Here is a 13,271-nt window from a genome sequence, read left to right as displayed (position 1 = left end):
AATAATAGGGAAAACATTGGATAGCGTAGGGGTAAAAATTACTATTCCCACTCCAGAGAGTGCAACAGTAGGGAAAGCGTTGGATAGCGGAAGGGTAACATTTACTATTCCCACTCCAGAGAGTGCAACAGTAGGGAAAGCTTTGGATAGCGGGAGGGTAACATTTACTATTCCCACTCCAGTGAGTGCAACAGTAGGGAAAGCGTTGGATAGCGTAGGGGTAAAAATTACTATTCCCACTCCAGAGAGTGCAACAGTAGGGAAAGCGTTGGATAGCGGGAGGGTAAAAATTACTATTCCCACTCCAGAGAGTGCAATAATAGGGAAAACATTGGATAGCGTAGGGGTAAAAATTACTATTCCCACTCCAGAGAGTGCAACAGTAGGGAAAGCGTTGGATAGCGGGAGGGTAACATTTACTATTCCCACTCCAGTGAGTGCAACAGTAGGGAAAGCGTTGGATAGCGTAGGGGTAAAAATTACTATTACCACTCCAGAGAGTGCAACAGTAGGGAAAGCGTTGGATAGCGGGAGGGTAACATTTACTATTCCCACTCCAGTGAGTGCAACAGTAGGGAAAGCGTTGGATAGCGTAGGGGTAAAAATTACTATTCCCACTCCAGAGAGTGCAACAGTAGGGAAAGCGTTGGATAGCGGGAGTGTCAAATTTACTATTCCCACTCCAGTGACTGCAACAGTAGGGAAAGCGTTGGATAGCGGTAGGGTAAAAATTACTATTCCCACTCCAGAGAGTGCAACAGTAGGGAAAGCATTGGATAGCGTAGGGGTAAAAATTACTATTCCCACTCCAGAGAGTGCAACAGTAGGGAAAGTGTTGGATAGGGGGAGGGTCAAATTTACTATTCCCACTCCAGTGACTGCAACAGTAGGGAAAGCGTTGGATAGCGGTAGGGTAAAAATTACTATTCCCACTCCAGAGAGTACAACAGTAGGGAAAGCGTTGGATAGCGTAGGGGTAAAAATTACTATTCCCACTCCAGAGAGTGCAACAGTAGGGAAAGGGTTGGATAGCGGGAGGGTCAAATTTACTATTCCCACTCCAGTGAGTGCAACACTAGAGAAAGCGTTGGATTGCAGTAGGGTAAAAATTACTATTCCCACTCCAGAGAATGCAACAGTAGGGAAAGTGTTGGATAGCGGGAGGGTAAAAATTACTATTCACACTCCAGAGAGTGCAATAATAGGGAAAGCATTGGATAGCGTAGGGGTAAAAATTACCATTCCCACTCAAGTAAGTGCAATAGTAGAGAAAATAATAATTTTTTTTTTTTAAATTAATTAATTATTAATACAAAAACAAGTATTACAATTAATTACCAATCACACAAGAATTGATTATTTATAAATACCAATACATTTTTGTTTAATTAATTAACTATTAATAATTAATTAACAAAAAATTGTTTTTCAATAACAAACATTAATAAATTCAAATAATACCAATTAATAATTAATTTATAATATATTAATTAAGGATATACACAAATTATTTAAATAATTATTTTTTTCAAATTATATTACTTCCCACCATATTCCCCTATAAACACAATACCCGCTACAAATATTAATTGAATACAATTAACATAATTATCAATTAAACTATTAATACTAATTAATTACCAATTAATACTAATTATTTACCAATTAATAATTAATCAACAACCAATTAATTTGCAATACCAATTAATAATTAACTAATAAAAATTAAATTACTTCCCACCCTATTCCCCTATAAACCCACAACCCGCTACAGAAGTAAAACGCAAAATTAAATTAAAGATATATTAATTAACAATATACACAAATAAATTAAATAATTATTTATTTACAATTATATTACTTGCCACCATATTCCCCTATAAACACACTGCCCGCTACAAATATTAAATGAATACAATTAACATAATTATCAATTAAACAATTAATACAAATTAATTACCAATTAATACTAATTATTTACCAATTAATAATTCATCAACAACCAATTAATTTTCAATACCAATTAATAATTAACTAATAACAATTAAATTACTTCCCACCCTATTCCCCTATAAACCCACAACCCGCTACAGAAGTAAAACGCAAAATTAAATTAAAAATAATTAATAATTCCTATAAATTATTATTTAATAATCTATAATTAAATTACTACCCACCCTATTCCCCTATAAACCCACAACCCGCTACAGAAGTAAAACGCAAAATTAAATTAAAAATAATTAATAATTCCTATAAATTATTATTTAATGTACTATAATTAAATTACTTCCCACCCTACTCCCCTATAAACCCACAACCCGCTACGGAATTAAATTACAAAAAAATAAAAAAAGATAAAATTCATTAATTTAAAAATATTCTAACATACATTCCAATATTAATACATACTTTTAACACATATACTAACACTTAAAACACTATAAAAAATTCGATATTTTTAACAACTATATTATGACTGTCGATATTACTTACTTCTATATTATTGCAATCGATATTTCTTACCTGATTTTCGATATTCTTCACCGCTATATTTTTGCAAGTCGATATTCTGTCCATTCGATATTAAAAACTCGATATTCTGGCTACTCGATATTTTTTTTTCGATATTATGTCTAGTTACCGTTGTTTGAGTATGGCCATTGGACTGGATCGGAGCAATGGTGCAGTATTATTGTTGTCTGGAGAGTGCTACTGGATGTCCGATGAAATTCCACATAAGGGTTAGCAAAGGTGTGTTATGAACCTCATATTTTTGGACAAGCGTGTGCCTTCGCTTGTAGGCTAACAGAAGGGGGGCCCTCATGCATCCAGAACATGATAACTGATTTAGATCACATACAGCACTTTACTCAAACTCCGTCTTCTTCTTGCAGGAAAGTGGTCAATAAGCCCGTCCGAGTTGGCCATTGTGCAGGAGATTGGCAGTGGCCAATTTGGGGTGGTGCAGCTGGGCTACTTGCTGGGAAAGATGAAGGTTGCCGTTAAAACAATCCGCGAGGGATCCATGTCAGTGGAGGACTTTGTGGAAGAAGCGCAGGTGGTCATGTAAGGGAATCCCTCTCTCCGAGCTTGTGGCAATATGCCATCCCTGCCACCCTCTCACGGGCTCCCACTCACCACCGTGTGTGATTGTGTCTTCTCTCTTGCAGGGCACTGTCACACCCTAAGCTTGTCCAGCTCCTGGGGGTGTGCCCACAGCCAGCCCCCATCTGCCTGGTCTTTGAGTTCATGGAGCATGGGTGTCTCTACGACCATCTGCACACCCAGAGGGGGTGTTTCTCCCGAGCGACACTGCTGGGCATGTGCCAGGATGTGTGCGAGGGCATGGAGTACCTGGAGCGCGCCCTGTTCATCCATCGAGACCTGGTAAGCAGCATGGCATGGTCATTAGTCCTTGTGCCACACATCTGCGGCCAGGAGTCTGCTGTACTGCATCGGCTTGGTGTGGTGGTGGGTTAACATCTCCAGACTCGTAGTACACGGCCCTTCAGGTAGTCATGTGCTTGACTAGTGTGTCATCCCAGGCGCTTGACTCTTCTTTCGCAGTTGTTTGCTCGCTATATTAGGTTAGAACCAAAGCTGGTGGGAAGACTGGATTAGGAATAAATCGTGGGATCTGAGAAACCTTCTAAATTTTTCAGGACGTTGAAGTTGTTATCTTTAACATCTCCCTTTCCTCTTCTACATAGGACAGGAGGAATTCCCTGTGTTCTTTGATAGAAAATATTCGGTTTACAATAGTCAGTTAGGACCTAACACGTTATCAGGAATGAAAGCCTTATTTACAGTTTACACACAAGGAAAACACTAGAAGGTATTTTACACAAAAAACGGATACAAAGTGAACCAGGCAGAGCCAGCTGAAGTACAAGAAGCACAGAAGTGAGTTACCAATATATCAGTGGGCATTTGACATAATTCGGGTTGTTCAGGAATACGGTGAGACCCAAGCTTCATCTGGTTCTGCAAGCGGTAAGAGGCACACTGACAAACACACTGATGCTAAATGTGAATTGCCAGGGGCCCTCAAAGACCAGCCCCTCTGAGCACCATCAGTGTCTTTCCTATTGCTTACTAGCTTCTGACTCCAGGTGCTATCATGTGCAGGTCTTCGGTTGTAGGAATCTTCACTACTAAAGTTACCTTTCCTTGCCTCAGTACTTCCATAAATGAGGTGTGCCACTCCACCCCGGCTACCGCGTGACCTATCAAAAACAGAACGTTGAACCACCTCTTCCTGCTTCTATTTATCATTACCCTCATCCCTGAAGTTCTGTGCAAGGAGATTTTCATATATAGTTCCAGGAGCTGCCATTATGCTTCAGGTCATCACTAAGAGGGTTAATGAAAGTCCTACGCTGCTGGTATCAATTCTTCACAGAGCAGGGATTTCAGTCCATCCCTTCTTGGACGACTGGCTGGTTCGAACTCCTTCAGCTTCTCGAACACAAAGACATTTCTTTTTGGTATGGGGTCACATTTCAATTATGTAGGGTTGAGCAGGTAATGCTGCGCTAGCATCTTATGCAGGAAGTTCTGCTTTATTATAGTAACTTCCAGCTTCATGATGAGGACTTCAGAGAAGCGTGTGAAGTAGAGGTAGCATAGACCAACATGGTCGTAAGTTTGTTGTTAGCCACAAACATTTTGTCAGTACTTCCCCACCCTTTAAATGCACATAAACATACTTCTACTGACAACATAATTAAGAGGGTTCCCAGACTAGAAAGAGAAGGGAACACCTTCATATTTCGTGGGTGAATAGGGGGTACATAAGAATTTTCCCTGTGGAGGAGGAAAGAGAAGTTAAAAACACTAATGTACATCTTGGCATGATGCACACACTCAGATCTAACAATAAGTCCTCATTTAGAATTTGGTGGGTGGTCCAAAGTGGGAGTTTGTTTTTAAAAAGAAAATACGAATGATCTTGGCAGCCTGAGAGTTTTCTCCCAGAGTGTGGCATTCTTTTTTCTGTTTAGAACCACTGGGCTTTACTTTGAGGTCTTGAACAGAACAAAAAAGTACATCAGACTGTCTACTCTAAACATGGCGGATGCTCCAAGTCCGTCGGGCATTGGTATAATGTTTCTGCCAGCGGGGGCCCTGCCAGTGGAACATGATGGTCCACCTGATTCTCAATAAAGCTTGCAGACTGGCAGTTTGGCAGACAGGGTACTCCCTTCATTTGGGGCGGATTACCCCTGCCCACCAAATTCTAAATGATGCCATTCGTAGTTAATCCAAATTGGTAAATTATGGCAAGTAATATTAATTATGGAAATGAGTTTCTGTTTTTCTGACACACTTGGCTTTCATAATGATATTGTCAGTTTCTTATGCATGTTTGTTAATGTGTAGAATATTAGTATTGGTAGATAAACAACATTTTTCTTGTATCATTGGTTGAATTGCTGTCCACCTACTATATAAAATGTTCTGAATTATCAATTAGCACCTTTTTTCAACATAAGAGGTGCACCTGGCCGTACCGTTTGAGGTGTTGTTGAAGTTCTGAGCAAAATGGAACTACGTAGGGATTTTAAGAATATCACTCATAGTTCCTTTGCTCCCTGGACTTCTAGCCTGTCCATCTTCCAGGAGAATAATGTCCAGGTGGCGGTCGCGCAATTCGAAAAGGCTGTCACTGAGGCACTGGATGAGTTGGCTCCTATCCGGGCGCGTTACTCAGCGAGAAAAAAGCCATCTGCCCCTTGGTTTTCGGAGCATTTAAGATTTCTTAGACAAGAAGTCAGGAGACGGGAGCGGTTATGGCATACTAGCTGGGATCGGGGTGACAAGGAGGCCCACAAAACCCTGATGAGGAAATACAAGATGGAAGTGATAAGGGCTAAACAGGAACATTTTACGGCCCTTACCACCTCACTCTCCTCCCCGAAGGAGCTTTTCAGGATAGTGGACTCTCTTATGTCCCTTCAAACCCCGGACCCTGTTATTTCCTCGCAGCAGCTCTGTAACAGCATAGCTGTCTTTTTCCAGACGAAGATCTCTGACATTTATTCCGCTTTAGAGCTGCAGAGGACTTTAACCATTGAGCCCCTTGTATCTGCGGATGCGGCTCCTGTTCTCACTGCTCTTACTGAGAAACCCTCTCTGGGACGTTTGGAATCCTTCCCTCCCCTCTCTTTGCAGGATTTAGAGAACCTCCTGAATAATACCAAGTCAGGCTCGCCATTGGATACCTGCCCGCTTAAGATCCTCAAGCGGTGCAGGGAATCCCTCCTGCCCCCTCTCGTTGACATCATGAATAGGGCCATGAGGGATGGTATTTTTCCCCCTCAATGGAAAAGGGCGGTAGTGAAACCTTTACTCAAGAAACCATCTCTTGATCCTGGGGTTCTAAAGAACTTTCGCCCCATTTCACTGCTCCCTGCCCCTGCGAAGATGTTAGAAACTCATCTGAATAAACATCTCGCAGCTTTCGTGGAAAGTTCGGGTTGCCTTGATTATTCCCAGCATGGTTTCAGGAGGGAACATAGCACCGAGTCGGCCCTCACCATAGTACTGGATAATATCCGTACACGTGCGGATGGGGGTCAGACCACCCTCCTGATCCTGCTAGACCTCACTGCAGCCTTTGACACCCTTTCTCCCTCAGTTATAACATCTCGCCTGAGGGAAATCGGGGTTGAGGGAGCAGCCCTGTGTCTATTGACCTCTTTCCTCGATCAAAGAGAGCAAAGAGTGAAGCTGGGGGAGTTCCTATCTCCATCCATGTCTGTGCAATGTGGGGTCCCTCAGGGGTCGGCATTAAGTCCGACCCTTTTTAACATATACGTGACCCCTCTTGCCAGACTAATTAGATCTTTTGGGATGGAGGTAGTTTCCTTTTTTTTTTTTTTTTTTTTTTTTTTTTTTATTGAGAATTTGCCTGGTGTACATAGTAATCCAATCAGTCATTACAAATAAACCAATGGTAGAATATATAAACATTCTCCTCCAACCAAACTAATTAAGAAAGAAAAGAATTACATAATACAAAATCAGAAAGTAACCACATCATAAGTCATCAGTTTGATCTTCTCCAGCTATCAAGAGGAGCCCACATATTTCTACCCATTTCCCTTATTTTTTCCCCCTTTTGATCATATAGACAAGACTCAATATTATGTATCGCTAAAAACCTGGACATCCACATTTGAAAGGTTGGGGGGGAAAGATCTTTCCATCCTGTTGAAATAAGAATACGTAACACAGCAACCGATACAAATACCAGTGCTTCAGCAGAGTTAGACAAGTCTGCTTTGCTATCTACACCTACCAACACCTGCGTAGAAGATAATACAATTCTACATTTTAACAATCCAGCCAAAAAATCAGAGATTTCTCTCAGTATCAAGGATAGCTTATCACATTCGAAAAACATATGTAATAAATCTGCTGGGCCAGTCTGACACCTAGGGCACTTATCATTCTCCACCAATCCCCACGAAAACAATTTGGCTGGAGTAAAGTACAGATTAAACAGTGTTTTAAAATGCTGTGCCCTTAAATTAGATGAACGTAGCCATTTTTTATTTAATATAAGCGCTAAATCAAGGTCCACATCCGGGTTGTCTAACTTAATGGATAATGCATGTTCGGTTTTTTCCATATCATCCTGTACACCCTCCATGAGATGATTATAAATATGTTTGATTTTATTTCCCCCTTTCCCTACGTAATCCAATAACGGGCAGCGTGTATTAACAGTAATTTTCGGTCTGATTGCCTTTAACAACCGAAATACCTGACTATAAAAAAGCCAGTGAGTAGGTGGTACCCCAAATTTGACCTGAATTACATCAAACCCAATAACCGCTCCACTTTCCCACACATCCCCGATGGTCTCGATTCCGTGCTCTTTCCAAAATTGATAGTGCATACCTGTATCCAGATGTGGAAACAATTTAGAATTCCATAGAGACAAATATGTGTTAACTTTAGGAATCTCTAACAACTTTTGAATAGCTTTCCAAATCCCCCATATCCCACTTACAATCTTGAGCCTCACCTTTGAATAATATCTACGGTCGACTTCCATCAATAGTAGCCCTACAGCCTTCTTCCCCAATAAAAGCTCGAATATAGTTGGAGGGTCCTGACTGTCTCCCTGAATCCCTGGTAAATTATCGTTTAATTGGAATAAAATTGACATTTGAGCTAACTGGGAAGAATAATGATACAATCGAAGGTTTGGGAGGGCCATTCCACCTCTATCGTAAGGGAGGGACATGAACATCAAAGATCGTCTTGTTTTCCCATATTGCCATATGAACCTATTGAAAACTGATTCCAACTTCTTCAGTAATTTTTCCTCCAGCAGGAGGGGGATAGCACGAAACAAATAAAGAACCTTGGGGAACATTGCCATTTTGAGAACATTCACCCTCCCCACCAAAGATAGATGTAGAACGTCCAATCTTTTTAACTCCGCTTCTATTGAGCCAATAAGCGGACCGTAGTTTTCTACATTAATCTTGTCCACTGCTGCATTGATCCTCACCCCTAAATATATTGCAGAATCAACATATCTATTATCTGACTTAATGATGTTATTTGTACCAATAATCTGGGTCTTCCCCTCGTTTAACAAGTACCCAGATCTTTTGCCAAATTCTCTTGCCAACTCCACTAGTGCCGTCATCGCCTGCTGTGGATGAGTCGTAAGAATCGCCAGATCATCGGCATAAGCCAACAGCTTATTACTATACCCATTAACGATCACTGGGCGAATCAATGGACAATTCAAGATTCTATAGATCAGAGGATCTATATATAGCGCAAAGAGTATCGGGGAGCAGGGACAGCCCTGACGAGTGCCTCTCCTGATCATAATTTTCTCAGAACTCTCCCCCATCACCGACACCCTGGCTACCGGATCTTTATACATGGCTCTGATAGCGTTAACTGCTTTTGTACCGAATCCTCTATCTTCCAGAATACCCCAAAGATAGTCCCAGGTTACGCGATCAAAGGCCTTCTCTGCATCGAGGAGGATCATGGCCATCTCGCCCCCCCTGGCAGCGTGAGCGTCGAACAGAGCGATTGCTCTCCGTATATGATCTGTAGTGCCCCGCCCAGGCACAAACCCATGCTGCCAGGGGGATACAAGACCGCCAATAACCCCCCCCAACCTTTTGGCCCAAATTTTAGAATACAATTTAGTGTCTGCATTAATGAGTGATATAGGCCTATACGAACCTGGGTTTTCTTTAGGTTTGCCTTTTTTATGGAAAATAATTACATTTGTCCCTTTCCATGAATCGGGGATAATGCCTGTACACAGGATACCGTTAAACAAATCCAACAAGATAGGAACAATCTCAGGTTCAATATTCTTATAGACTTCTGGGGGAATTCCATCGGGGCCTGCAGCCTTCCCGACAGCCAGCTCATGCAAGGCATCCTTAATTTCCCCTTAAGTAATGTCTCTATCCAATTTTTCCCTCAGTGATTCATCAAGAACTCTACCTCCATTATCAAACTCACATCTTTGATGATCTTGCTGATCGATAGGGAGATCCTCACAGTCATACAGTTTTTGATAAAAATTTTTAAAGACCCTGAGGATGTCTTGAGGCTCTGAATAATTTTTACCATCCTCTTGTATGTTTGAGATTACATTCCTCGTTCTATCCTGTCTTATTCGTAGGGCAAGAATCCTACCTGCTTGCTCGCCTGTCTCATAGCGCTTGGCCTTGGAAGCCTGATACTCACCTACCTCCTTCTCTGTAACTAATCTCTGTATATTAGCTTTGATAATAGTCAAACTTTTTGCGCTTTCCGAGCCATCTATTCCATTTCCGATATCCCTCACATGGAGCTCCTCTGCTTTGATTAAATCTATCATTAACCTTTCCAGCTCCAATTTATCTGCTTTCTTTAAATGGTAGTTTCCTATGCAGATGACACGCAGATCCTCGTCTCTCTCTCCCAGTCAGTTAGCTCGACTGCCGCCAATTTTAGATCTTGTATGGAGGCAGTCGGCCAATGGATGATTCATAATTCATTGAAACTGAATGGGGAGAAGACGGAGGTGATGGTGTTCGGAGGAAAGGAAGAGGTATGGTCAACCGACTGGTGGCCAGACTCATTGGGAGCGTGTCCTGTCCCCGCCTCTTCGGCCAAGAACCTAGGAGTTTTGATCGACCCCACCCTCAGCATGTGCCAACAAGTCAATAGAACTGTCTCTACTTGCTGGGGCATTATACACATACTGAGAAAGATCAGGCACTATCTCTCGCGGCAGGCAAGGAAACAAGTTGCTGTTGCTCTCATTGGCTCCCGGCTGGACTACTGCAATGCGCTATATGCGGGACTGAATAAAAGTCTGCTGCAGCTCCTGCAAATGATCCAGAACGCAGCAGCTAGGTTTGTCCTGGATTTGCCCAGGCGTGCCTCGGCTACCTCTGCCAGAAAACTGTTACACTGGCTTCCTATAGAGGACTGGATACTTTTTAAGACCATGTGCATGACCTATAGGGCCCTAGCTAATGGTAGCTCTACTGGAATCGGATCTATTCTATCTTTCTACAGCCCCTCCAGGAATTTGCGCTCTTCCAATAGACTTCTTTTATTAGTCCCTCGTATCCGGAGAACTAAATGGGGGGGGCAAAGCCTTTCCATTCTGGCACCTAAGTGGTGGAATGCTCTTCCACTGGAACTTAGATCCCTTCCCACTCTACAGCTATTTAGAAATGCTTTGAAAACCCGTCTTTTTGCGAGGTCATACCTGTAGTTGTGTTCTGCCTTCTGTTTTTGATCTGTTTTGTAGGCGCCTTGATGCCTTCGGGTTTTAGTTGCGCAATATAAATTTTATTTCATTCATTCATTCATTCATTCATTCATTCATTCATTCATTTGTGGAGTGCTCCTTCGCCTCTCAAAGAGATCTCATGGAGCTAGTGATGGTTATTGTTGCCAAACTAGATTGATCTGGGAAGAATGAAGGCTGAGTGGACTTCCCTGGATTCAAACATATGACATTAATGATAAGTCTTCCTATGGTCTCCAGTAAGTAGTTATAGTTAAGACCATGTTTCCATAGGAACAGCGTTTTTTGACTTGCCTATATCTTTGGTCAGTTTTACGAATCTTCACAAAAGTTTCCCCAAAAAAGCGTCCCTGTGATTCTTGTTGTGCATGGAAAGTTTGGGGGTGATTTGTCTAGTTGGGGGTTGAGAAAAAGGGGTTGGGGCAAAAAAAACGTGTTTTTCCCATGTTAATTCCCATAGGGATTTTGAACACGACTACAATCCAAACTGCTGGACGGAACTACACCACATTTGGCAATAAAGTAGATCTTGGTCCACAAAGAGTGCTTTTTTTTATTTGGTGTAAATCTGTTCAGTAGTTTTAAAGTTAAGAAAAGAAAGCCAAATTTGTATATATAAGGATGTGACGCCTCACCGAATCCTACTTATCTCGTGCTGAGATCTGATTGGCTGCCAACACTTCAACCAGGAAGGGTTCGCAGCAATCTTGGGAGCCAACACTTCAACCAGGAAGTGTTGACAGCCATCCTGGGACTCCCAGGAAAAAACATTAAAATAAGAAAAAGGGGCAGGGTAGGAACACCTTGACCCCTTAGCTCTGGTGTTGGGGTCCTTGAGGGCCCCACCAGGGCCCAAAAACATTTTTGTAAAATACATTTTCATTGAAAATCGCAGTGGATATGCGAATCCAACAAAAAATAAAAAAACAAGGGTAGGCTCAAGCTCTTGTTTTGAAATGAGCCCCCGGGTGGACCAGGTTCCGGGGGCATTGTTTAAAAAGTAGGGGGGTGCAAAGGGCCCCCTCCTGAGGCTCTTGGACTCCCAGGGACCACCACCTCCCCAGGGATTTATCTTTAAAAATGGAGGGGGACACGTGGACCACCCTCCAAGGATTTGTTTAAACCCCGGAGACCACCACCTCCCTGGGGCTTTAGTTTTAGAAACAGAGGGGGGCTGCGTGTACCCCCTTCTGGGGATTGAAGAACCCCCGTGGACCACCACCTCCCTGGGGCAATAAACTAGTATTAAAGGGGGGAGCAGGGGCCCCCAGGGGACCACTACCTTCCCGGGCCTATTAAATAAATAAAACTGGGAGAGGGGCCGACTCCAGGACAAAACAGTTTGCTCTGATGTGGTGGGAGCTTTGACAGCTCCTGTGAAGTCAGAGCAAACAGAAACTCTGCTCCCAGCAGGCGAGAGTTGTGAAACCGCTCCCGCTTGTTGAGCGCAAAGTTTTCATCTGTTTCCCTACCCACTGTCAAGCGGGCAGGGAAACAGATAAAACGATTGCTTTCACAGACAGGGAGCTGCATGTTTAGCAGCTCCCTGTCTGTGAGAGCAATGCCAGCTCCTGCACGAGGCAGGGAGCCAGCAGGGACTGCATGGGCCTTGAGGCTCCCCCGCAATCCCCAACAGTACTGACTGGGTGCCCTGGGTGGGCTCCAGGGCACCCACAATGAAGAGGCCAGGCCCCGGGAGAAGGGGTCGCTGAGGCCAAAATCAGCCCGGGGAAGGGGGTTGTGTGGCCCTCATCCCCTATTGAAGTATGGCCGGGCCCCAGGGGATGAGGTCCCTGGGGCCAAAATGAGCCCAGGGAGGTGGGGACGCATGGACCCCTTCCCAATTCAGTTAATGCTGGGCCCCAAGGAGATGGACCACACATCTCTCCCACTTTTACACTGACCACACTACCGAGCCATATAAGTACCCAGCACATCTCCTCATTCACAAAGGTGACACAACTGAGACGTTTAAAAGCCCACACTGCTAAGAGTTCTCTTTCAATCACAAATGCCACCAACTCAGACATGTAAGAACCCCATACATTCAACTCCTTAATAAAAATCACACAATGGCAACATGTAAGAATCACAGACATTTCCCTCCTTCTCAAGCACCACACAATTGAGACATGTAAGGACCATACATGTCTCATTCTTTTACAATGACCAGACTACTGAGACATATAAGTGCCCAACACATTTCCTTCATTCACAAAGGCCACACAACTGAGGCATGTAAGAACCCAAGAAATCTCCCTCCTTCATAAACACAACACAACTGAGGAATGTAAGGACCCCACCCATCTCCCTCCTTCACAAACACCACACAACTGCGACTTGTGAGATCTGTGCAGAGAACAGAGAGGAAAAAGGAGCAGACAATGGAAAAGAGAGGGCAGAAAAAAAGAGCAGGAAAGGCAAGAAAGAGTGTTGTAAAACAAACAAAAAAGACAAAACGGGGCAGAAAAAC

The 13,271-nt window shown here is 43.0% G+C and overlaps 1 protein-coding gene across 1 annotated transcript in view; it reads left to right on the top strand.

Annotated features, from left to right (window-relative positions):
- The window catches only part of ITK (IL2 inducible T cell kinase), a 242,359-nt gene that overhangs the window by 173,084 nt on the left and 56,004 nt on the right, over positions 1-13,271 (top strand). The window contains exons 12-13 of the mRNA XM_085617606.1: positions 2,895-3,066; positions 3,171-3,387. Coding sequence (XP_085473732.1) covers positions 2,895-3,066; positions 3,171-3,387 — 389 coding nt within the window. The remainder of the gene's footprint in view (positions 1-2,894; positions 3,067-3,170; positions 3,388-13,271) is intronic.

This window comes from Triturus cristatus, chromosome 7 (assembly GCF_964204655.1).
Source record: "Triturus cristatus chromosome 7, aTriCri1.1, whole genome shotgun sequence".
Lineage (NCBI taxonomy): Eukaryota > Metazoa > Chordata > Amphibia > Caudata > Salamandridae > Triturus > Triturus cristatus.
This window is presented reverse-complemented; position numbering and strand designations above follow the sequence as displayed.